Source organism: Fopius arisanus, unplaced genomic scaffold (genome assembly GCF_000806365.1).
Source record: "Fopius arisanus strain USDA-PBARC FA_bdor unplaced genomic scaffold, ASM80636v1 scaffold00045, whole genome shotgun sequence".
Lineage (NCBI taxonomy): Eukaryota > Metazoa > Arthropoda > Insecta > Hymenoptera > Braconidae > Fopius > Fopius arisanus.
Genome location: NW_011887784.1, coordinates 230,365 through 257,920, shown reverse-complemented (window position 1 = coordinate 257,920; position 27,556 = coordinate 230,365). Strand labels below are relative to the sequence as shown.

General features: G+C 39.6%; 2 protein-coding genes across 14 annotated transcripts in view; both read right to left on the bottom strand.

Moving 5' to 3' along the window:
• The window catches only part of sli (slit guidance ligand), a 217,902-nt gene extending 207,140 nt beyond the window's left edge, over window positions 1–10,762 (bottom strand). For both annotated transcript variants that reach the window (XM_011305876.1, XM_011305877.1), the window contains exon 1: window positions 10,436–10,762. The gene's annotated coding sequence lies outside the window, so the exon portion shown is untranslated. The remainder of the gene's footprint in view (window positions 1–10,435) is intronic.
• A 4,988-nt stretch (window positions 10,763–15,750) lies between these two features.
• Window positions 15,751–26,985, bottom strand: stac (C2 and C2B_Munc13-like domain-containing protein staccato). 12 transcript variants are annotated; one of them, XM_011305858.1, is made up of 9 exons: window positions 26,634–26,985; window positions 24,608–24,769; window positions 23,430–23,676; window positions 19,983–20,147; window positions 19,736–19,914; window positions 17,310–19,672; window positions 17,003–17,092; window positions 16,337–16,654; window positions 15,751–16,251 (listed from the first exon to the last, which is right to left on the bottom strand). In XM_011305858.1, exons 1-9 carry the CDS (start codon window positions 26,732–26,734, stop codon window positions 16,157–16,159), a joined length of 3,720 nt encoding a protein of 1,239 aa, XP_011304160.1. In that variant the 5' UTR covers window positions 26,735–26,985; the 3' UTR covers window positions 15,751–16,156. The 12 variants fall into 12 exon arrangements, with proteins under 12 accessions (XP_011304160.1, XP_011304161.1, XP_011304167.1 ...); XM_011305859.1 differs by lacking the exon at window positions 26,634–26,985 and adding an exon at window positions 25,042–25,118; XM_011305865.1 differs by lacking the exons at window positions 23,430–23,676; window positions 24,608–24,769; window positions 26,634–26,985 and adding exons at window positions 20,394–20,696; window positions 22,186–22,235; window positions 22,304–22,580.
• Window positions 26,986–27,556: the final 571 nt, after the last annotated feature.

Below are 27,556 nucleotides of genomic sequence, written 5' to 3'. Positions count from 1 at the left end.
GCAACCAGAGGCGAAATGAGTTTCTTTTTTCTTTCATTTCTGTTTTTCTCCCCCTTTCTTTTTTTTTTCCACTCTTTCCTATGCCTTGCAACTTGCAGCCTACACTCAGACTATCTCGCTATTAATCTCGTGCTCTGGCTTTTCTCCGTACTATCGCTCTCCATTTCGAGGTTAGATAAAAACAAGGCGATTCGCCTCAGGATGACTTTGATGTTAAACTGTCTTGATATAAACGTGTATTCAGTTGTATAAAGTTCACTTCTCCGAATTTCTATCATTTTTTTTTCTCTTTTTGCAACAATTTCTACGTAATTTTTTCTCAGAGGCATTCATACACTCGGTTGGTCAAATAAAAATGAAGATGTCAATTCGGAGGAATATGAATAGATGTGAAAGAGACTGGGGTTTCGCTTGACTGAGTGTATTCAAATCTCAAAGCAATGGGGTGAGGGATTTTTTCTTCTTTTCACATAATTTTCTCATTCATCGTGTCATTCTGCTGAGTGAATTGCTGTTATCGAGCGAGTTCCTCGTTTTCTGGTTAATTTTTTATCATTTCAGCAGCATCATCGTGACGACATTAAGCCTGAAGGGCGGGTTGTGTCTTAGTTCGGATGAGATGTCAGAAGTCTTTTAATTTCGCATTGAATACCTCTTTGTACTTCTTTTCATGAGGTATTATACTTGGAAATTCATTCTCATAAACTCCTGTTCATTTCATTTTTACATCTAACCGTTCAGCGGAATAATATGCAACTCTTATTCATTAATTGGGCAAGTGGAAATCTGTGGAATGTTTTATATATCTCCAAAATCAATCCATGGAGACTTCAAAATTAGGCTACACTCAATGTGACCTATTTCGGGATGCAACATGAAATATTCGATGTGGGAACCTTCCAATTTTAAGTGCTTCAACTGACTTATTTTTGAAAATAAAATTCCAGGAATCTATCGAATCGATCCGATTGGCGGAAAAATTCAAAGGTGCAATAACTTTACGACTCAGATGTCACAGGAAAAGTTCTAAAACTGGAATAAACTCCTTGGAACACCGGAGAAAACTTAAAAAATATATTGACCTTTGAAATAGCTGAAGCCACATGTACAGTAGAACAGTGGCATATAATTTACGAGATTCTCTACCCAGCTTGGCTCTTCAATCACATCGCAAAATACCCACTCCCAGTCCAATTTTAACGACCAAGTCTTAATGGTAAATCTATAACGACGCAGTCACTTCTGGTCTCAACGAATACTAGACAGCTCCTGTTCATCTTCATTCTCACTTTCTTCTATTTTTCAAGCCAGCCCAACCATGTTTCGTCCCTGTTTTTACCCCATGGCTTTTGCTCCCCGCAATCCTTTTCCCAGAGTCTTTCTTCTGAACAGAATGGGAAGTGAGTGCTCTCCTCTATCTTCCTCTCATCCCTTTTTTTTTTTATCTCGAGTTCCCTCTCAGTCCCAACCACTGCGGAAACAATCCCGCGAGAGAATCGTGGATCGCCACCATCGGTCTTCCTTCATGTCCGCCAGCTGAGGGATCGATTCGAGGTGATAATGTTGAAGTGAAAAAAAAATGAGGAAAAGTGGCAAGAACTAATCTTGAGTCCTGCGCGACAGGAGAAAGAGAATTCCAACCAAAGGGATGGATTCTGTGTTGAGGAGCCAATAGTCATTTTCAATGAAATTGTGGGAGCATTCTTTGTGATGTCACTGGTACTTTCCCATACAGCTTGAACCCCGGAGAACGATAAGACGTATGTCGTAACCATTTTCCATACCATTTGTCTTCATTCCTACGGTTTATGAACGTCATTTCCCCAGGGTGCAATTTTTCCTAACAAAAAAGTATTAAGAATTTTTACCGGCTTTTTTTTTTGACGTTCCCACAATAAATTGGTTTGGACGAGGATAAAAACGGGATTATAGTTTTACGAGGGTGGAATCATTCGGAGAAATGAAATGCTTTGCGAGACTAATTTTGAGAGGTTGTTAAGAGACAGTTGGAAATTGGGTATTAAAGATGTTATGACGTCGTTAAAATTTGATGCAGCCATGACAACAAAACTACAAAGCTGTCACATTGTTTACCAGAGGATTGGCGAGAAGACGAGAGTGCAAAATGGCTTCAAAACACGATATAAAGATCCATCTCAATCAAGTGCTATACGAGGTGATTGGTAAATCGATGATTTTTCTTCATTCTTACCAGAAATTTGACAATCTGATGACACAGTGGAGCCACAGTGGAATTATATCTATCTCCATCATATCCACCAAACTATAAAAATTTATCATTGCATCGGGCGTTGTGATTTGCACTCACGGGAGCAGTGACCTCACCCCACGTCGAATGTATACAGCATTCGTCACAAAAAATGGGAACAGCCATCACGTGATTCGAACAATCAATAAATACCACTGTTTCTGCAATTTTTAAGTATCATCGAACAATCAATAATAGCTCCCCGACATGTTTGTTGTGCCAATTAGCGCACTTTGTCCGACAACACAAACTAAAGCTGTCGACATTTCTCATCAAAGAGGTCGTTATCATCAAACTTAATGACAACTTCATACAAGTTGTCATATACTTTTTTTTCTCCAATATTTTTTTTTCATCTCACCCTACCGTTTTACTTTTTACGACGAATCGTGATCGCAAGCGACATATCGACGCTCTCATTCGCGATATCCGTTTCATTGACCATCGGCCCTCTGTCATTGAGCCAATATTGACGTGTCACAAGTGGATTTGACGGATCCACCGATTACGTATCATCGAGACTATCGTGCAGTGTCCCTTCACCACGAAATCGCTTTCACTCTTATCTCCCTCACAACCACCAACGGCAAGATATTTATATACACTATGTACACATTGACTATCACATCGACTTCTTTGCCCTCCCTCTCATCCTCAGATGCGTCGGTGAATCGAGTCAATGTGCCTGGTACACACAAGATACCAAGATGCACCGTTATCTGTTTATGAATAACAGTTCTTGAAATTGTCTTTATAGGAGGTTAAAGATACGTGCTGAAGGTATTTAAATTGCGACCAGAATTTTATAAATCTCCGAGCTCTAGATTTCTCGAGATAACAACGCGACTTTACGGCTCTCTTCCGGGACTTCTTCCGGAACTTTAAAAAACCCAAAAACCTCTTAAACTTGCGTTGCACATCGTATTAACAACTCCAAGCTTAAACTCACTAATTATTTACCATTCGCTACACAGTTGAAAAAAATACCTTCGCAATTTCAAGTTAAAAAATTTGAATCCTTTATTTCCAATGCACTGATTTATTCCACTATTCTGATAATCCTCTATTTTCCTGAATTTTCAAGATACATTATAAATTTTATGACTATTTCCGTAATATTTCAAGGTTTAATAACTTGATTTTGGGATGGAGTGGAGTGTTACAAGCGATAATAACACTAATCTGAAATAGTTTTTCATGTACTTGATTGCAGCTGGCTTACGTGTATTTATTGATGATCTCGCGTGCGTCCTCATCGTCGCCCCGCGAATTGACACAGTCCCCCCCACGGCCAATCTACACATGGATGAATACAACAGTACAGAACGTGCCGGGTGGCCATAGAGAAACGAGCAAGGGACGTGTTTTTACGTAAGATAGCGATCGTGGCACGAGTTGGATTCTTTATTCCGCACAGGCACGGATCAGTCGGGAAAGGATCCGGCGCACGGAGGGCCGCTGCTGCGAGTACCATCCGTGGAATTTTCAACCTTCCCATATTCTCGTCTTTCGTGTATTCCACGTTGGTTGCTGTCGAGCCACATACATGGACACACCAAGAAAGTTGTGAGGAGGAAGAGGACTAAAATCGTGGTGCTTCCCGTGAATTATGATAAACGCCGAGACTGCGGATTTTTATGGTCTCGCGAAGACCCTGAGCTCCTGGCTTGCCGAAAAATTCCACTGGTGAGACACCGGGGGCTTTCAGACATGACCCACATATAACCCCAATGCCGAAAAAGACGCGACCCGGATGTCAAATAGTGCTCTACAGGATGTGCACTACGTCAAGAAATTTTTCGAGGTCTTCATCTCGTGAATATTCCCTCTTCATCCGCTGTTGTTTGAATTCACGGGAGCAAGTGGATAACACTGGTTGGTCAACTTATTTTGTTGGACAACTTGATGAGATACTTGGAAAACAAGTTTTTTACTGGAGTTAATGGTTTTTTGATTGTTTCTCGAGAACTTGGGGGGATAAATCAATCGTCCTTTTCCGGGAATTAAAGAGAATTTTCTTGGCTATTTGAGAATGAGAGAAGTTGGTGAATGTCCTCGGGTACTCGATGTATTAACAAACAGCAATATATATTGTTGGGAAAAATTCCAGTGGACGGAGGACGAGGACTCTGAGATCTGACCCACATCACTCACGATATATACTTGCTGTACTCGGTGAAACAGTCTCACTCGAATACCCGGATGTCAAATAACGTCCTGCAGGAAGCGAAAGACAGTTTACAAGGACCCATTGTCCGAGAGAATGTGTCGAATGTGAGGTTTTTTTTTCTCCTTCTTTTTCTTCACAAACTCTGTGTGCAATTTCCGCATGACTTCGAGTTGTCCGGAACAAATGAATTCCTCTTCGTGTTTAGAAACGTTACAAAGAGTGGAATTTCCACTCACTTCTCGAGGGTTTGATACGGGAAAATGACGTTCAAGTTAAAATGAGAATGAAAGCTGTGTGGTGGAGATTATGTGGACATTCGGTGAGGGTACGTGACCCATCTGAGGGAAAATGCGCATTTTCCAGTGGTGAGATGCTTTTACTGACAGGGTTGACCAGTTATTCGTCGTGTAATTACTGAACCAGGAGAACAACCAAATGACACTTCCCTCAAATCGTATCTACGTCTCTTCGGCATGTCTGTCTAGATGAGGGCAGAGGTTATTGAGGCCAGAGGGAGACTGCTGATACAACTGGAAAAGGGTGAAGAGTACTGTCCGGATGGTATGACGATGGGGAGGAAGCAATTACCATTGCCCACAGTTTTCGAATTGTCTCAGCCCTTCCTGGAGCGCAGGAAGACGGGAGTCTAACCCTGAGGTATCCCTTCCTTACTCCTATTATTTCCTTCTCACTTCAATTTCATCAAGAAAAATTCCATAAAAATCCCCAGAAAAAAAGAAAGAAAAAGAAATTTCTGGAAAATTTTTCGGAAATTTTCTTTTATGAAACAAAAAAAAAAATTGGAAAATAAAACAATTTTATTTTTGGGAAAGGTTTTGAAATTTTTTTTTTTTATTTAAATAGGAAATTTTTTTTATAATTTAGATAGCGTATTTTTTTTAAATATTGAAAAATTAAAAAAGTAATAAAACAACAGTATAATTAAAAAAAATTATACTCGCTAAAATTTCTAGAAAATTATAAAAAAAAATTTCTGAAAAATTTTCCAGACATTTTTTGAAAATTTAGAAAAAATATTCCGATTACAATTTTTTTTTACCCGGAATTCTTCAATTCCTATAAAACTACCGGGGAACGATTCCAGTTTTCGAATCACGCAAATTGTTGCGTAATTGTAAGGGATGAAAAAATCCGCAAAATAGAAAATAAAAACTTATTTCTTGGAATAAATGAGGAAAAATATGATAATGATCTCATTTTAGTGCATGAAGAACTTAGTAACAATGAAAACTCACTTTTACAATGTTAAAATTTTTTTCAGTGCCAGACTTTTATTTCAGTATATTTTTTCCGTCTCCCTTTTGTCTGCCAACCACTGGGGAATGGAGAATGTGGATTTTATATGTATACACGTTATTTCAAGTAACTCACGACGCTGCGTATTATCCCCTGGAGACTCTCGGGGATGAGTTTTTCATGGGGTTGGAAAGGGGAGGATTACCACTGACTACGTGGCATATGCGTTGTAGAACAGCCAAAGGAACGGAACAGGTGAAATCGGGCGTTCTATCTTGCATGCACCTTCTCATGTTCCCCATAACCCCTCTTTCTGTTTTTTAGTCTTAAGTTTCCCTTTTTTTATATGCACTGCAGTGCGTGGAAAATCGATAGTCTGGACGCACGAGAATGGTTGGATGAGGAGGAGTTGGTAAATTATTCAAAGTCAACGAGGGACGGGAGAAAATAAAAACCCCGGGTATTGTTTAATCCTATAACAGACTAATTACTCACTCTAATCGTTTTTCGAGAGCTTCATGAAAATTTAATTAAAAATTGCACTCTCATTTTTGTTGGTTGAATTTGGTAATTATCCCGACTTTTTTCTTTCTTGACAATATGAAAATCCAATGGAATAATTAGTCGTCCATAAAATCCAGATCATTTATGAACACCGAGTAGTAACCGGACTACACTAGTATTTATGCGTTCCAGGGATCATAATGCGTCCATTGGGAGCAAACTTGGCTGAACTTCAGGTGTTAAACAGTGTAATAAATGAAAATTTACGATGTAAACCCCGGAATATCCCTGACGCCTCGCCATACGACATCCGTCAGGTTCCGCATGAATAATTCAATTCTGCAGTTCTCCTTTTTTTCGTTTTTTTTTTTTCACTTTAACGACGGGGGGAAGAACTGGGGGAAATTAGTGCACATTTTCGAGGGGTGTTGTGTACCTTAAATAGGTCAAACGAGTCTCCGAGGAGCGAGGCAAAAACTCAATGGAGAGGGAATTAATGTACAAGACATGTATGACAGCGTAACCGAAGAAATCCTAATATAAAAATGAGAAAGGAAATCGATCTCAAAATTTTTCGTAGGACGAAATTGGTCCTGCAAAATTAATCCGCGAAATCGACCCGCGGAATCGACCCGCAATTCCAATGTTCTAATGTATATTAGTGTACCTTTGAGTACCTAGACGAATAGAGCGTACAATTTTTCCTCTCGGTTGCACCGTAGACGGTTTACATCGCACTCGGTGATGACTCAACTCCAGTTCTTCCCCGAATAAACACATAAACTTTCATGTAATTTGCAACGTGTAAACTGTAATTACAAATTTAATGTATTGGATTAAACTTTTCCACTCGGGAGTGAGTGTAAACCCCAGTGCAAATACGATGGAAACTCCATTTATTTCTCACTGGTGGATGAATAGGGGGTATTTACCGAATTCACGGGGATCTTTTCTACATTTTATCTGGTCTCAGTCACGGAAGACGGGAAAAAAAAAATATATATCAATCTCTATTTGACTTGCTCCCCGCAGCCGACTGGAATATTAATGAATGCCAAAGCTGGCGTTAAAAAAAATGACAGGACCACGAAGGGACACGCTAAACGAAACGATGAGTTTAGTGCGCATAAATGCCAACACGACGTGTCAGTGACACGTGTCACTGGAACTTCTCTCTGTGAACCCACCACCCGACCGCACACACCGCTTTAATACACGTCAATGAACTGCCCTTTGCTTGTCCAAAATTCTCTGTATCCCTCCATTTCCTTCCCCTTCACTCCCCTGTCCTGACAGCTTCTGTATTCTCCAAAAATCAACAATCACTGCTACCAATAAACATGTTTTTTTCACCCTTAAACTTTCAACACCTTTCATTCAGTGGAAGGACCTCATAACCCGCCAGTCAACGAATAAAAATGGAAGGATTCGATGAGAAACAAGTAGTGAATGGAAGTAATCGAGGAGAACACCAATTATTCCATGAGAATTCGTGAAATATATATTTTTACCAAATTTTCATTCAACTTTTCAACATTTCAACTTCGGGGGGGTGTTGAATATTTTATTTTCGAAAATGTCGCATTGGTTTCCAGGCCAATCAATATTTAATTATTTTTCACCAATAATTAAAAAACTCATGTCATTGAACCCTGGGCGGCTGCTATAAAAATCGAGTAATTACCAAAATTTCCAATCGGAAACAAGAACGTAAAAAATGAGAATTTGTCATCCACCGTTAGTATGTAAATTTTCATTATTCAAAATGTTCAGACATTAAACGTAACTCGCGTAATTGAATGGATGAAAACGTACTGTAATGTCTCCGATAATTCTACTATGACATATGAATTCAATTAATTTAGCTGTTCGAAGTTGATGTAGAGCCCGTACCGAATTTACATCAATTTATTTTTTCATTATTCCCCCAGTGGGTATTTTATATCCTCTCCGACGAGATCTGACTACATAACATTACACCGCGTGTTATCATTTGCGATCATTTGCAAAAAATTTGTTTCACATGCGCCAGTCCAGAAAGCAAACATTTAACGCGTGAAAACGTATTGCCCATGGGCCAGCTAAGCGCCTAGCGCACATCCTCATTTAAATGAAATAAATCTTGTTACGCGTAATTTTCGCCCGACGGTTGCCCCGAAACTCGTGGTGAATGAGAAAGATGAAGAGGGATAAACTCATGCACAATTTAAAGAGTAAAAAATATATGAACGAGAGGTCTTCAAAGACACCTCAAAGCCGGCGCGCATCAGTGCCCGAGACGAATGGATTTCGTTCCATCATCCTGAGGACTTCGTGACCGATGGGCTCAATGATCTCTCTCATCCTCTTCCTCATTTTTTAATCACTGATTTCCAACTCCACTCACCACTAATAGCACCTCCAATCTGATTAATACTAACGTAAAAACAATTTCCTTGAAGCGCTCACATTAAAAAATAACGCACTAATTCCCGAAATTCCAATCAGTAAACAATAAAATAGTCTTCTATCAACCATAAAGATATATGACGATAAAATAAATATATCCAATCGAAAAGTGGAATATTATTTCCGACATACGGTTGCAGTTGACCACAACCATAAAGACAAACACTTTAATAATTTCCAAATCGTTAATCCTAACCCTCCAATGATACGTTCTCATAAAAATTAAAAAATGGGGCCTTGGAGATAATGTGAACTCAAAATAGGAGATGAAACAAGTGATTTTAAAAGAGTGTAGCTATTGCTGCACAATTTTCATGAGTAATTATCCCTCCTCGTGATCTTATATTAATACCGGAGCGATAGTGAATCGGATAATCGATCCCTCCACAAGCATGGCCAACCTGGAGGCCTTTATCCATCCTCCCCAAACGAGAATCGGAAATCACCGTCCGTTAACTCATGTACATAAAACGCAAATGCATAATGCCCCCGCGTCCAATTCCGCCCACCGAGAAACCACCTCAGACATAACCTAACGTTTTAATTCCATTCACAAATCGGTAAAAAAAAAATGGCCGGTGTACTCCTCCAGGGCGATTTTGCAATCCCAGTGGTCCACAGTACGAATAATAAAAACCACTCAAAGTATTTAAAATGCTCTCCGTTGCCCAGGAATAACCGAGTCTCTCCCGGTATTGTTACCTCCCCACGATTCCCGTCTCTTTTCTCTTTTACCCCCCTTTAAAAATAATTCTTTTTTTTTCTCCCTTTCTACTACGTTTGCTCTTTCCCTTCGGCTCGTTTCCCATGTCTCATTCACGAACCCCCGTAGTACGTGCCCTGAACGATAGTGGGCATGAGGAACAAGGACGAGATGATTATGAGAGCGAAAGAAGAAACCGGGCAGGTTCCTCACCCGCAAGGCAAAGGGAACACCAAAGAGAAGTGGAAATAAAAAAAAAACATCTTGTTGGGGCCTTTTTCCAGTCGTTTATTTCGCATTGGAGTTGGTTCATTTTGCCGATGTCCACGGCATAGGACCCTTCCCTCCTCACCAGAGTTCGTTGAACGATTCTCCTCATTCTTCTCATCCATTCCCTCAGTCTTTTACTGATTTTCTCTAACTCAATTCCCAATACAACTTTCAGTCCATCAATAAGTTAATTCAGACTCCTAGCAAGTTAACGTACGGAAAACGACACGTGCTCATGCCGATTTTCATTCCGATTTTTTTTTTTTTGTAACTAAATGCATTTTGTTACTATTGGACTACGATCAGCTGGGGCACTTATCGGTGTATAGCTTTCAAGACTGTATCATCTCCCATTTTATTCAAATTGTGCCGACTATCACCGTCGATTAAAAATTCAAAGTTTATCGACATGACTCGGCATTTAACTGTCACACGAAATGGAGTGAGACCCAAGGAGGATTATGATGCGACCGGGAATCTAGGATAATAACGTCTCGTGAATAATTCTGCGAGACGATTGGGTGCAATCGTCTGAGATAGATAGTCCAATGACCATTCTGCACACAGGTATATTATATTACAGAGTTTATCATGGATTGTTATCAGGAAAAAATAATTGCCGGGGTCTTCTCTGTTTTCCCCCCGGGCGTAATTCTACGTACATTTTCAATCCGTTACATTATAAAATAAAAATAGCCTTCCCAGATCCCAGATCTCGAGAATCTCTCAATTATTTCCGCTTGACCCAACGAAAATTCCCCTCCCCCCTCGTTCCCCGAAAATCCCAAATAAATAATATTTCAAATAAACTTACCAGTTCGACTGATGAGAATCGTCCAGCTTCAGCAAAAAAAAATCCAAAGCACTTGTAACAAACAAAAAAATACAAAAACACTGTAGCCAATCTTAAAACACGTTGGATAACTTGAAACTCAAAAACTATTCATCCCATAAACTTGCCCCTCACAATTGTTTGCAGTTTGACAAACGGAGAGAGAAAACGAAAACGAACATTCACACTGTCAACTGATTAAAAAAAAAACTCGCGCAACTGAACTGATTGAATATTTGGTTAATTACTTGGTGATGTTGGTGATTTTAGTAGCGTGAGGGAACGGATGTTGCGTACAACCGTTGGACTCGAGACCTCGCGCTCAACTGGTCTCAATTCTCATACGGTTTGCCGCGACGAGACTCTCGACCAATCGGAGACGAGACTGCGCGGCGCGCGCCACATTCGTCCTTTCTGCCGGCGTTGCCGCATTCACTGGTAAATTTTTCTCTACCAGAGAGGGGAGATTTAGGGGTGTAAGAAAAGGGAATGAAGTTCAACGACAGTCACCATGACATGTAACGATATGAACGGCTTTTATCATGGAAATTGCTACGATGATTCGTCTGATGATGCCACACGCCGGCTGTCTCGTGTCAGTACCGACCAAGTTGTCGTGATCACACATACCAATTTGTACGCAACTCTTTTCATTCGTTAATCTTTCCTTTATCGGGACTCGAGACTTAGGCGCATTTCCGGTTTATCCGGGACGTACAATTTCCGACACTTTCTTCACGTCATTGTGAAACAAGGGATTTTTTTACAGGTCGCCGCTTCCGGTGAAGCTTCCGGTGCTTTCAGGGTAGCATAATTTTTCGGGTTGAGATTTTTGTTTGCCTCTTTTTTTTTATTTTTTCTGTTTATTCGTACCTTAACTCCTTCAATCGGCGCATTTTCAACTTCAACTCTGGCATTTTTGGAATCCGATAAGTCGCTGATAAGAGCATCTGCAATCTGGGCATCAATCTCTGAAAATGGACGCCAAGTTTTTCAAAGTTTCAGCTCTTTTCATTTTACGGTCTACCTCTGAATAATTTTTTATTTCAATCCGTCTTCTTTCAGGGTGCGTTTTACGTCTGCGTTTCACCGTTAAATCAGACTCGTTAACGGCCATCTTATTATCAACTTGAAGTTGAGATTCCATACATTCTCATCTCCAATGTCACTCGAATGACGCTGAAGCCAGAGCATCAAAGAGATTGTCCAGTTATGTAGCTATCAGATCTGCTAAATAGAGTTTTAGATTAGATTGAGAGAGCCCAGTCTTTTCTCAACTGTCGTGCTTTCTGCGTAAGGAGTAAGGAGTGCTTAATGCATTCGGCGTTAAGAACTCGGTTCAAACTCACTAAACGAGTTACGGGAAGTTGTCTCGTCCCCGGGGCTTCCCTATCCAACTCCTTTTACGTACTTTTACGGACATGAAAATTTTTCCCTTTATCAGAGTTATCCGGAGTCAGAGATGATAATGATGAGGGCTTTTCATGTTCTAACCATTTCCTTTTTTTTCGAGTAAAACATAAACGAAAGTGGGAGACAATTTGATTTATCAGTGGTACACTTCCAGCAGCCCAGCCAATATCCAACAATTTCAAGCCTATCACCGTAACTCTTGCGTATAGACAGTGCGTCAAATACGTAAGGGGTGGCCTTTGTACCTAGCGCGAAATTTCGAGTTACGAATGGGGAAAAAGCGGTTGAGTATTCGTTTCGCATTCCAGTGTTGTATTGTTCTCTCAAGTGTTTCAACTGAAATCGAGAAGAGGCACGATATGATGGGACAATGCTGAAAACTAAGTGGCAGTGGTTGAACCGAATGTTTAGTATTGCTTTGAGAGATATTCATGTACTTACGGTATGTATGTGAATATTTTTGATCCGACAGGGAGACCCGTCATCACGAAACACCAGGGGCTTATGAGAGTTGTGTGAGATGTTCTGAAAAACCAACGAGTGAAAGAAAAAACTGGTCGAATTGTAAAACACGAGTCATTCATGCCGAACGTGACCGACGCTCTGTTGACATTATTACGGGGTGAAGGTGGATGTGTAGAGATGGTTCAAAGAGGATCTGTACGTATGTATATCGGTGAGGGAAAGAATGGGGGAATAGGCGAAGGTATGTCTATGGGACACTAGGAGTGGGCCACACCAACACAACATCGAGGATTTTCAGTTGGAGAGGTTGGAGAGAATTCGAGGACTCAACGATAAATCGGCATTAAATTGGAATTACGATCGTATTAAACGTTGGTGGCGTTGGCGCGTGTCTACGCAACCCATACCAGGCTTAAATCGTCTTTTGCAGAGCATCTGGCCTGTCGGTTGAATTTATACAGATATACAATTCAAGTGGTTGTCGGCCGATTGCTGATGGTCACTGATTTTAGTCAGAATGGGTTGCACCCATTTTTGGGATTTTCAAAAAGAGCTGATGGGGGATTCTGATATATCGCTGGGTTCGTTTGAGAAATACTCGGTTTATGGGGTGAAGGGGCAGATGGAGAAGAATTTTCGGAGATAATGAAAGAGTTCTTTTTGGGATTGGAGGTGAATACATTTCACTGATTCAAAGCCGATTAATCCTGTTCAATAATGTGGGGGATTTGGGCGGCGAGGGTTGAGTTATTGTTAATTTATTTTCATCGGGAAGTATTTCAGTGGATTTTATTGGCGGTTTGTAACTTTCTCTCAAATTGTAAATGAATTTTTATATTAAATAGGATTATTGAGGATTACTTCGGGACTTGTTCTCAACTGCAGGAAATGAAGTTTATTCTTCGAAATTTAGTGACTGGTTCCATTTTCGGGAGATGGAAGGTCGTGAAATAATCGCGAGTGTAAAAATGAAGGATTAAAGCGCTTTATCTATGGAATAATTTCTTTTTTCAATGGTATATTATTCTTTAATTTTTCAATTCGTATTGTGTTTATGTTTGATACAGACAATAGTTTTTTCAAAGCTCTTCGTTATAGAATGTGATGATGTCCGAGGGCTAGTTTTTCACATGTATACACACATGTTCGTACGCTTATGCTAATTTTCAGTGCCTCATTCAGAAGAGAACACATACGGTTCCGGAGTAACAGAGGGGTTCCTCGGATGTCCGAACAAATCATGGTGTCACCGGCTCGTCACTGTCAGGTAGGATTAAAATTCAGTCTCCACGTTTCTTTTTTTTTTCTTCTTTTATTCTATTCAGGGGACACACGGTGGTGATAGGAATAATGACACGGGCGTCACTCTAAACATATGAATAGTCTGGTACTGCGAGCGGGAAAGGATTATCAGGGGTTTCGAAAACATTGTACTATTTTTTTACGATCGATGAGCGTTGAAGGAATGAACGGCTAAATGGATTGAACGCGGAATTCAATGGGTTAATTGCAACTCTGTCGGCTGCAATTTATATCTGCATAAGCCGTTCTGTCAAATGAAAAATTGTGTATTATCCATGATCAAGCTTCCACACCAGTTAGTGTCAAAATATTTTCAACATTTTCAATGTCTCGAGCCTCTCCACCTGTATTCAATTTTTCAAAAATATTGTTACCGCATTCTTGCGACTTAGCTCTTCATTTCAGGTGAAATATAATTGTGGAAGGTTGATTTTTTATTTTTAATCGCTAGAAGCAATTTGAGAACTGTGGAAAAACGGTAAAAAAAGGAGAAATTGAACTCGCCTATGAATTTCAATTTGTCATATATGCAAATGTGAAAAATTGAATATTTATGACGATCAATAGTGATTTGTAATTAGAATTCCCCAACAATATTCGAATATAAATGGATGAAGCAATGAGAATAATATGAATAAATGTGAAAGATTGATTTTTTCGTAATTACCCAGCCAGCGCCATCGCTAGGCGTATGTTAGTATGATCGATGTACTTTAAACGAGCCCAATATTGTGATTACCAAATCGTGAAAGGACAAGAGCCCTCGTCACCAATGGGATATCCATTGTCACATGATCGTGCCATCGGGGTCCAGCCGATATCGATCAACGCTCTCCGTAATTACGTATTGTCTGTACAAATGCCATATCCCCAGTGTCGATGCCCACTGTATTGCATTCAGAACAGCTTTGTGTACATAAATGCCATCATGCCTCTTACTCCGTATATCCTTGAGTAAAGTGGCCGGAAGTACGATCATATCACACAGTTGAACCTACGAAAATTGTTCTGTTATTCAAATATTAATTTCCGCAAAATCACATCATGCTTATCCTATCCAACAACTGATTAAATACCATTTGATGGGAGGAATTTTCATACAGTAATCGTTATAATCCCGGGAATAATTTCAGTCGACTATTTCACTGTTGCACATTGTTATGCACATTAGGAAATTTATAACAGAATACCTCGAATAGCGAGCCAACTTTTGAGTCAAAGGATAATAGAAATCTGTAGAAATTAATCGGGTTAGTACAGTGTGTGGATACAGCGTTCATGTTACACGTGTGCAACATCATAATTTTCCGACAGCTCCGCCCGTTTCATATTATTAATCGAGTATTCAAAATTAACATTGCCACCTACCACCTGCATCTTCTGTGGAAGCGCTTTTGGGGTAGTAATGGGAAGTACAGTTACTGCATGTGCAATGCAGTTTCAGAATTTTGCACTGCATCCCCCTGAGCGTATACATTGTCTCCTTCTAACTCCCCCTCTCGCTCTATCTCTGTCACTTCTCATTGATGTGAATTTGTGTTCCTGTGTCGTTATTAAATCACCGGGAATTTTAGTTGGACGACAGAATTTCATTTGCGTCAAATTTCGAAACTGTGTCACGGTATGATGTCGCACAGGTGAAAATTGCCATTTTTTTTTTCAGACGACTTTTTCATGACACGGGAGAGCACCAAGTGGTGATTACATTTTTTATTCAGTTATCTCGTAAATTGACGGGGAGTGATGCTTTCAGATGATTCAATTTGTTTGGATCCTTTGGATGTGTGCGGTACGTCCGTTATCAACGGTGGATCATTCAGATTTTCTCGGAATTTTCTGATTTAGTAGCTGGGGATGTCTTACTCTGAATCGGTAACTCATCCATTCAGAATGAAATTACGAAAGTCCACTGTAATGCCATGATATAATGAATTACATATTAATTTTCTGTCATCTACGAGAAGGCTTTTTTTTCAACTGCAAATCTCAAAATATAATTGAAGAATGAACCAAGTAAATTAATCACTGTTTTATTAATAACAAATTAGAGACTCGATGCTTCTCTCTTCCTATATTAGGATAAAGGATAGGGATTTTTCGTGTGTTCATTACAGACATAAAGCAATTGGCCATTTTTTATTTGTATATAAATACCTTTACTACAAAGTACAACTCGTTATTTACAAGTCGATAATGTCACTAATATAACAATGATAATGTGTATATCTTTGATTGAAAAATAGTTGAGGAACAAGTAAGGCACTTATATGATGGTTGTTCGATAGCTGCACTTCATGAATTACCATTTTCTCATTACAAAATTTATGAAAAAATTTTCCACTTCGAACAATTAAAGCGTTCGTACAATGATCAGCACAGCCTACAGTTTTACGTACGAATTATAAAAAATCTAACTTCTATCGATGACCTCAGCATCAATTAAGGCACGGCGAATAAAACTTTGCAAACGAAAATAAATGTTGGAGTACGATTTTTGAAAAAACAATTTTTGCATTGCGTTAATTATCTGGCAATTGCTTTTGCATTGAGTTTTGAGATGAAATCCATCGCTTGATTGTCCCCTTTCCTGTGCTCTAAGGCGCGAATTACATCAGTAGCTGAAAATAGATATGAAGACAAACAACATACAATGGGATATTCATATGATATATTGATTCATTCCTATTGTTATAGAACACTCACTTTTATCGACTGGCCGTGATAACTTCAGGTGACACTGGTCAAGTGACTCCAGCCCTCTCTCATGTCCGGTGAGCATAATCTCGTTGAATGGCAGAAAAGCTTCGGCCATGAATCTCGTCCTGAGAAAATCCTTATCCTTAACTTCGAAAACCAGAATGGCATCTTCGATGCTCCGTTGTTCAGAAGTCAGGGGAATGTTGAAAGTCTCATCGAAAAGTGGAAAAAGCGTTTCCTTCTCCACATGAGTCTTTGGCAACTTCACATCATGAAATTTTTCCTCGGGGAGGAGTCGAATTTTAACGTAGGGATCACATTTCCCTGCAAAATACCAAATTAAAAAATTCAAACTTCTATAAAAAATTTTTTCTGAGAATTGGACATGACTACGGACCCAGCCACATGCACGGGGCCCGTCTTATTCCATGGTATTCATTCATTAATCCAAATGGCAATGGTCCATGAAATCCCCAAAATTCATTGCATTCTACAATTTTATAGACCACCCCTAGACTTATACATTCAAATGGAAACATCTCGATTCCCCTTCATGCAGTTTCTCGAATCGGCCCTTAGACTCCCCAGACAGAATTAGCAGGCAAATAATTCTGCAGTCTTCCTCGCAATCACGAAGGAATGATAACAATTGTCATTGCATTTACTACATACTTGGCTTCACCTCTTTCAGTCTTTGTTTAGTCTGTTTACTTTTCGAATGCAGTTTTCTCTCAAGAGTAGACAGCTTGCCTATAAAATCTCCTACAAAATCGAAAAAAAAAAAAATCATTCACCACCCATTCTACCCCACACAAACTTTCCTCCAATCGACAATCTCGTTTCTCCAAGTCTTAATTTTCCCCAAAGCAATACGCTCTTCTGAAGACAAAAATATTCTAAAGCTGCATTGAAGTCATGAAACGCCCGGCAATGAGGCATAAATCCAACGCATTAATTCACAAGTTTTAACTCAACTCACCGTTGCTATCCATAGCCTTGAGATTCCTGGCATTCAAAATTTGCACATTTAGAGAATTCTCCGTGAAATGCGTTTTAACCGTCAACATTCCGTGCAGCGCATCTTCCATTTCGTTCTGCTCTTTGAATCTTTCCAAATGATATCTATGAATAAGTTCAGCCGTTTCCAGTCCATGTAAGTTCAGCAACCGCTCAATTTTCTTGAGCACTTGCACATTGGCAGTCTCATCAGCCCCCAAGTTAAAGAACCTAATCAAAGTATGAAGAGTTCTATGAAGATTCGAATAAAATGAGGGCGGCCTCCTTTTCTCCAAGTTATTGTGCACTAGCTGAAACAGAGTCTCAGACATGATCTGCCAAATGACAAGCAACACTCTCTCGAAATTATCCTCATTAAGATTATCGTGAAGAGTTGTGATGTTAGAGTCGAGATACTGGAGCAAACGATCCATGGCATTGCTGGTTGTGTCAATTAATTCGGCTCCCTCCATGAGGTACCTGCTCATCGCCGGTTGCATTTTATTTGCAACTACCTCCAACAGATCGATTATCTCATTCTTAACAGTATCAGTTGCATTATCAATAATTAATTGCAGAGTCTGCCGACACCGATCAGCTTCCTGCTGAGTTTTATTCTCCCCCAATGTCTCGATGATCGTCTGCAATCCCAAATCATTGGCCAACGGTTCAATCGACGTTCTAATGTAATCTATATTATTAATAGCGAAACACCAGGCTGTAGAAACCTCAAACTTCTTATCGTAAACACTACTAGTATTTTCAGACTCTTGCATCTGTCTGTCGACTTTTTCCGCTTTCGTTGCCATCATATCCGCGTATGATATAGAGCACTTGCAAATGTCATCTATAATTTTAGCGATGAATGTGTATGAGCCCTCGACATCGGGCCAGGCTAATTGGGTCCAGAAGACTTTGATTTGATAAAATATTGTTAACGTATCAACTGCACTCGAACTGTACTGCACATTGGAGTCGACAGGTTGAAGGGTATCAAATTCAACTGCTCGTGAGATTCTCTTCAATGCTTTATACACAGCAATGTCTAGCCAGTGGGCAACACCAGATCTAAACCACTCATGATAATTCTGAATCTTTAAATGCTCGAGGCCATCCAGACAAAACACTGTACCTAGAACAGCGTATCTCTGGAGGGTTAGGTACAGTTCAAATAGGGTTGTACCTAGAGTGAGTTCAGCATCATCATCCTTTTCTAATTCAATTCGTTTAAGCCTCAGACAGACATCTTCAATAATAATAGTGCACATGTCGCTGATTCTCTTCTCGTAGTAAACGTACAGCGTTCTTGCATATGGAAAATTGACCTTCTTAATGAACATTCTGTCGTAAATCTCTAGAGCCCTCTGCAGATCTGCTCTAATCAGCTGAATGACTTTGATGTGATACTTCAGAGCGTCATCATCCGTGTCAGCCTCGGGGGTATTGTTACTGAGAATATGATCGAACCATTCAGCTCCACCCTGAATCACTGTGTACTCCAATCCCTTCATGATATCAACGACAGTACCATCAGGTTCCGGAAACCAGCCGAACATCTTCGGCGGGAATAGATCGAAGTCCTTTGGGATTTCTAAAGAAGATATCGAGGAGAGAATTCCCAGAATAGCACCCATTTGGGCCATCACGTTCTTATCGCCAGGTGCCAGTCTTCGAATTTTTCTAATGCTGTTGAGACAGGAGTAGATGATTTTCCTAGTAGCGTCCCAGAAGAGTCGACTTTCATCGCTTGAGAAGAGGGAATTCTCGAGGGGTCTAGCTAGTTCAACGGCGAGTTTATTGAAGACCGCGAAATTCAGTGGATGCTGTTGATGGATTCTGGAGTACTCCACCCACTGGGCTAGGGCTACGTTTCTTGCGAGGAGTCCTCTTTGAGCTGAATGCTGGAGAACGAGTGCTTCTGCTGGAGCTGACCACCGTCCACACCAGCAGTACTTCTCCACCTTTTCGATCTCGAGTTCGTGGAGGAGGAGAATTCTGATGAGGTGACGGTGCTCTTGTGCTGCTACTTGAGTATTGTGCTCGGCACTGAAAGCAAGACGGAGTCGAACGACTCCTCGACGCTTGGATTTGTGCTTCTTCTCGAGAGGGTACCACATTGTGTGGCCATTCACCGGGATGTCTCGCAGTGGAATTCTGCATCGACCGATGAACTCGTTGTCATGACTGCCCGTTGTGGCTGTTACCGCGATCTCCTTGGCCAGTTTAACGAGACCCCGGACTCCTTTCACATCTTTCACTTTACTCATCTTCTCTGGAACAGTTTCTGCTGCGTCGAAGTCCCAGACTTCTAGGCAAAGCGTGTCATTTTCGGCATCGTCAAGAGGCCTTTAAATGGAAAGTTGAAATAATTTCATGAAGAATATTTTAAATCTTTAACTTTTGACTTACAATTCGAAATGCTCTTCCCAAATGGGTGCTAAGGTTGCGGTCTTTACTGCTGTGTTGTATCTCCGGGTAGGAGCAGATTCGAGATATAGTGCGCAAAAAGGGTCACTTTTCCCATTGGCGTCCTTCGAAATGAGTTCCTTGGCTTCTATCACCTCAACATTCAGGTGCATGACAGGTGCCTAAATAGTCCGATCGTAAATAATCACATTTGTCTGTTTAGACTTAAAAAAAAATTACTCCTACTCACTTCCATATTTCTTGTCTCCTCCAGCACTTGTTCATGCATCTCATTGTCCACCTTGAAGGCCTGCTGAAGATGATTAAGAAGCGCATCTATCCCACATTCATTAGACACATCATACCCAATCTGATGCTGAGTCATATAAACCAAAGCTGTGTAGAGTTCTTCAATCTGAAAGCCAGAGAGATCCAGTAAAATGACAAAATAAACTCAATCGACCAGATGCTTGATTGATTCTTCCAGAGCATCCATAATGTATCGTAAATAGGTCTAAACATACTCAAGGACTCATCAATATCATCAACTTGACTACTGGGTCAATGGTTTATCGGAGATGAAATTCTCGCCGTATTACATCGATAAGAAAATTATGGGTTCAGCCTGTGCAGTTGCTCTCAGGGATTTTCTTCAACTCACCGTCATAGCCTGAAGAATCGCATTGGTTTTGCGCTCTAGTTCTGCTTTAGGAATACCCCGGAAGGTATTCCTACTCCGGGTAAGTGTACACATGCCTCTGACATTTCTCGTCATAACCATTCTGCTCAATTTTTTTAGCGCTTGTCGCACATTTCACGAAACACAAACTCCAATTCACGATTCAATTTAGGATTCAATCACATTAAAATCTTGTGAACAATTTCCTTCGGTAATTCTCGGTGATCAGGACTAATTAACTCTTTGTAACGACTCATGAGATCCGCTGGCACTTGAACTATTTATCTGAAGAAAAAATGGACTCTGATATGCGCACGTGTTGGACAGCTCGGAATTGTTAGGATTGGATGACTGTTTTGTTGACTTGAGGATTTAAGATTCCCCGGAGATTTAACTTTGACCGATTGATTAGGCGAGTGTACTGGGTAGAGGAAATTATTTCAACAAAATATAACGATCGACAAATCCATCGATTTTTTTACGAGAATGAACTGTGGGTTCGACCTTTTCCACCGATAATACGAACATGACCTTTCTCACCCCTCTTTTTGCATATCCCATTGTGTTGGATGCCTTAATTATATTGCGATTGATGAATTCATTGGAGTTTTGTGTAATGTTTAAAGCCAAAAAGCTGCAGTAATAATAATTTTTTTATTTACATGCATGAATATTTTGTACGTTAAGAAAGTTTTGGCGCCCTATCAGTTAAATAATTATTTAATAATAATGCATTCACTTAATTCCCGATCGGATGAAAAATGTGGGGTTCTTCATTATTCGGATTATTTGTTCCATTATTTATTTTGCAAAAACAGGGAATGCTTCAGAAAATATCGTAGGTGTTGAAAGCTTTCAGATCGTGTTTTACAACTTGACTTTTTTCTCCGATTTCTTTCGTCTCCACTGAAAATATAATTAAAGCTCCGAAGAATCGTGAGAACGCGGCAGCAGTTGTCTCTGAATACTTGACTGTCTGCCATCATTTAAAAAAAAATAAGAAAAAAAGGCATGGAAAAATTTTCGTCAACTTCAGTTCATCTCAACCGTTTTTACGTTGGCGTCGCGCATTCAGATCAATCCGCAGCCCAGAACTGTTGATCACCGCAACTTTTAGCATCAACAGGTAGAAGTGACTCATGGGCAGGTGTACAACTAAAAATTGTAGATATTACCGCTTCTATCTGGGCCGCATCCCGTTTAAACTCGCAAAACTCGTGTTGTAATCGTGTCGCTTCCATATGTTCCTACAATTGCATTCAATGAAAGTTGATATGTCGACAATTAACTGATTGAACATCAAGGCATGTCCAGACACACAAACCGTTCTACATTTAAAAAATGTTAACCGCCGAATTATTTTTACACCGATAATCGTTTCAGCGATTATGCAATGGCCTAATTTTATCCCGTCGTTTTCTATTTCGGATATTTCGCCCGAAACATTTATATTCATTTCAACTTCACGACCCAGGTGTCAGAAGCCCCAACGAGCCTAATCTACCGCCTGGACGGTTCAATGCTGATGTGGAAGTGGTTGATGATGATTAAAGAATTTACCAGAGGAAGTTACAATCAGCCTGACAGATGGACCAAAAAAAAAATAATAATTTCGCAAAGTTTGAAGTTCGGCCTGATTAATTTTGCCAGAAAGCAATAAATATTGAAAGATAATCCTTAGATTTAATTTAATTAACACTTCACTCTTACTATTTGATAGAATTCAAACTCAAACTATTTTGATAGAATTAAAAAAATATTTTTTACTCCTCACATCTAATATAACGTTCACCGCTAATTGAAAAATGTACGAATGAGGATGACCTGAAATAAAAAAAATTCTCACATCGTCCCAATTTCTACAAACACTTGATCCATCTTTTGTCACCCACTTGAGCAAATTACCGGTGAAGATCATGAAGAGTAATCGCCTTAAACCCCTAATATCACTGGCATAACGCAGATTGAACGTCAACGAATATGAAGCGAGGATATTCCCATGCTGTCGCACGCGTCAGAGTCCACGGTTTCACTGGTTTACCCTCCAGGGAGAGTATTATCAATCACCGGCGAAGGGAGCATGAAGAAGAATAAGAATGAAAAAAAGATGGACCGAGAAAACGAGACGGAGTCGGACTGAATACTGCCAGGAATAGCTAATGCCCGTCAAACACCGACTCCTCGTGGTGGTGTTGCACCACGTACGTCACACGAAGACAAGCGCTAAAGCCCGAATCATCCCGAGATGACTCGGGAGTGATTACAATTCCCCATCCATCCCGACCTAGTACCCTTGGCCCACCAAATCTACAGCCGGCATTTCTCTGCATTCGAAATTCTAAAGTCGCCTGGAATAGCCACCCTTGAAATGGATCTCAATTCATTGTCAGAGTTACGGTTGTCTCCCGAGACACTCATTACACTTAAGTGTATAATTGAGGGACATTCACAACCCCAATCTGTCCTTTCAACCAATTTATCGGTATTATGTTCAGAATAAACTTGTGAACTTTGGGCGAAATCCCACCTATTCTGAAGTCTTACTGTCTCTCATTGGATAATTAAACGTGTTGCTTCGAACACTGCTGGATTGTCTGGAGATGATGTTGACGTAGTTCTAGAAATATGGAGCATTTTTCTGAGATATTGAATGATTTATCGATGAAATTTACGATACGGGATGCATTTAATGTGGGATTTCAGAGTTTATGAATTCTGACAGTAGTTGTGATAACGATTAATGAGGTAAAATGTCGCGGAGATTATCAGTTAATTTCTCTCATGGGTAATCTAAATGGGTGGATTTAAGTGGCAGGACATGATACATCGAGCATTGAAGTTTGTTAAATACGCTATTAAAAATTTTATGCAGATGGTGAATTTTCCAGTTGATTTTCAAGGAAATGAATTTCGTTCTGGTCAATTTAGTTTGTGACGTTGGCCCTCAGTTGAGTTGTACAATGGCATGTGTACTGACATTGTCCATGATGATTAAGAATATCATAACAGATCACTTACGTTCCACCCAACGGAGCCGACAACAATATCAAGTGCTCGTTCATTCTCGTCCCTGTCACTGTCGGATTCCAGAAGTGCCTCTGTGGGTTCCTCAATGGTGCCTTCACTCGTCTCATCCTCATCCTCATCATCGTCTCTCTGTGAGCACCTTTGAGGTAAGGGCCCTTCAACCGCTTCCTGAGCTCGAGCCTTCTCCGCCAAAAGCGTTCCCAGATTCTCGAAGAATCCTCCGTCAGACTCTTGGATTCTGCCAATATTCAATAATTAATCAATAATTTAATCATTTTAATGAGTGTGTAAGCCCAATCACGTACGAGGATTACTGGCCTACTTCACTTGCGTCATGGCAAAATGCTGTGAACCATTATAACTCGGTACGTGATAATTGGTCTAAACATATTAGAAATCATGCCTCAAAGATGTCGTAGAATTTAACATTCTCATGCGGAATTCATCTCTACGAAAATACACACAAATGGCTAACGCTAATTTAACAAAAACACAGGCGAAAACTTCATAACAAAAATTCTCATGATTTTTCTTATCGGTCCCACGCTAAATGTGGAGAGAAATATTTAATAAAGATGACGGAAAGCTTCGCAAAAATTCTAGAACGGTTCCGTCAAATTTTATTTAGCTACATTACGCTCCGTTATTACAGAAAAGGTTACCCATTAAAAAAAAAATATTTCTCCCCCCGAAGAAAAAGAAAAATAAATTATTCCCAGGTATCTCGTCATTCATGAAAAACATTTAATCCACTTAAACCATTAATCTGACGATAAAATAGTAATTTCTCTCCCCTGAGTATGACTGATAAACAAGCAGTGATGGATGATAATTGACACTTAATTAAAAGCAATCAAGTGTTAATTTTCTCGAGTAACGATAAATTTGGATTAATGGAAAATTTATTAATTAGTCCCATCGCGGGTATTTTCGAAATGATTGCCCAAACAATAATTCTCCGCGATTTTCGACTTGATGCCTGTCAATTTTCTGGTGAGAATTGACTTACCGTGGTTTACCATTTATTCAAAGGCAAGCGAATCAAGCTCTACCTTATTTCAATTTATTTTCCAATTTTTTATAAAAAAATTGTATGCTACAAAAAAATAGGATGCAACTAGACCAACACAAAATCATTTCCCAATGCAAACCTCCACACTGGATATCACCTTTTGTGCAGAAAATTATGCGCAGCGAATTTCCAATAAATACTGCCTACAGTAACCGGCTTGTCTTCCCTTTTCTGGCTCATACGAAATGCAGCAATCGCATAGTAAGGATGTTTGGTATCGCACTTAGCGAAATGCGCCATTGTCGCCTTTCCCCTTATCCTTAGAAAATTCAGAGTTAATTATCCAGAGATGATAGTCCGACGAAAATATTCTGTCTTAACTAAAAGCGCTTTCGCAATCACAATCACAAGTGCTCAATCAAGCCCGTAATGTTACATAATTACTATAAATATCACATTTGCGGAACAGATATGGGAGGATGAATATTCGTACTGGTATCACAGTCCATCGCAGACTGAATTCTATTTCTTGAAATTGTTCAGGCGAAAGGTGTATACCCGGAGATGCGATTTTCATGATAACGATAATACCTCAACAAACTATCGTCCAGACCTTCCACTCTTCCAGCGACGTGAGAATTCATTCACTATTTTGTTTACACATACTTGAAGTGTCGAGCATACGCGTCTATGTCGTATCATTTGTAGACACACATGCATGATTAATTTCGCCCCAAAAAAATAATTCAACGCCGTTTAAATAACTCCGCGGTTTGTTTACACGATGTGAGATATGAGTCTAAGACATTCGCTCTTGTCAATTGTCATGAGCCATTTATTTATGTTTGATCGGTAATACATGGTGGCTTATCATTGTATCCGATGATACCACGAGAATTCAGTGGGGAGGGGGATGATGAGAATTTAGACACTCGGAGATTTATTTTTCTCCAGAAGAATGTGTTTTCATCCTTGGCATCGATTCGCTAAAGCAGACCATTTTCCTCGGGCTGACCTTCTGAGAAATTTTTACACTAAAAAATAAACAGCCGTGTGCAAATCAATTGCCGTAGGCTGAAACTTCAGACGCATTTGCGGAATGTTAGAGGGCATTATATCGCGGGTTAAAGCGATTACATGATCCAAGCCTTTCTTTATGGGGTAATTGAATGGATGATGCACTTTATCACGTGAGTTTTATTTTATTGACGGCACATTTCCTGGAGTTCGCAAGTGTTTGCATGCGCCAATTGAGGGTGTGCAATATTAGACAATTACTTTCAATTAAAAACCTTGAAAATGTGAAAAATTCCGTGGTAAAATTGAGTTGTATTTTTATTTTCATCGCACACTTACAATTTTCCGCAAATAATTACAACAATAAATAAATTCACAATTTCGTAGACTGGGTAAAGAAATCTTTCGCAGTAATTACCAATGTCATGAATTTATACAATATATAATGGAAAATTAAATAATTTATTATTTTGAGAATTCAGTAGAAAAATTCAATTTTCTTTCATATTCAATTGAAAAAAAATATGAAAAAAATTGAACGTTTCGTTTAAAAATCAATAATCATTTGGAAAAATATTTCGCGCTGTATTCATATCACGTTGCCACATAATACAGCTTCCCTGAACCAATTACGGTAGTCAAATCACTTATGCATAACGCTCCGAGGTGTACTATGATTCATGCACCCCGACCTTCGACGACAGATCTTCGAGGATGTAATTAAAAAGTGTGCGCATACATTTATCGCCTACTGTACAACTACAGATGACTGGCTTTTGTGTAATTTTGGTACCGGTATTCAAGTATACGAACGAGAATAGAAGAGGCGTGCCTTCCGAAAGCCTGAGATTTGCGTCACGATTGCTTTATAAGAATCTGACGTCTCTCTTTTTTGCCACTTCAGAGCGGTCACCTCGTGGAAATCTCAATGATATCATCCCCAGTATCTTATACCGATGCCTACATCATCAAAAAAAAATACCTATCAATAAATAAACGGATAATTAATCGACAATCCCTTCGAACAGTAAAAATAAAAATTAACTTCCAATAAATTCAACGATTGCTCAGACTCACTTTTGAATTCCCAAGCTGTCTAAAAAATAATAGTTATTCACAATAAATAATCAAAGCTCGATCGTTTAAAGTGTAAACAATTGTTTTACCTGAGTTCATGATCAGTCTTCTCTCTGCTCTCTCGTTCTTTCGCTTCCTTTTCTTCCACAATCTTGTGATAGAAACCTTTCCACATCGCCTCCTCATCCATTTTTCTACTTGTTTATTCTTACGCTGATCAGGCACAATAAAAATCGCGAACAATGACTCGATTGATCGAAATTGAAATTTTTATTTAATTTTTTAGCGGGAAAGTAGAGAAGGGGAGTAGTGTATACAAGTAATTGTTGAGTACTGAATTAATTGCTGAAGTTACTTTTCAACGATTGTGTATTATTTCTCAGTGAGAGCCGGATATTTTGGGCCAAGGATGCCGGCTGTCAGACACTTACTGGAGTCACAAGTAGATTCAGTTGGTATTGAGTAAGACTGACGAAACAGTTGGGGCTGAGTTTTGAGATGGCGACACGCTCCGGCGATTCAAAGGTCGCGCTATGCTATTGACTTTATCTACTGATAACAACAGCGATATCAGAACAATCATATCATACATCGGTGATCGTACGGATTTTTCTTACAAGTTTCATGACAAATCTGCTTCTCGAAATAAACTCAACCTATCATAATATTTAAATAAAAAAGAATCGCCTAAAGTGGAGGGTAAATTTAAATTTAAATTTTTCATTACCCCATGAGGGACGACGTTTCGATTGATTTTCGATACGAACTTCGAGTTCTCTTCGATATGCTATAGATTATATATACAATTTTTTTTATTTCGAGTTCTCACCATCCACGTATGTGCACGTAAAAATCCGATGATTCTCTCCCATTTTTGGTAGAATAGCACTCCCACGTTTAGGAGACGTCGAAAGATCGGGAAGAATCGATCGAAAAGGTTTAGGCAGCACTCCGATCGGTCCCTATCTGATTCAAGAGGTGTACATGAGGATCACGGATAGATTTGACGAAA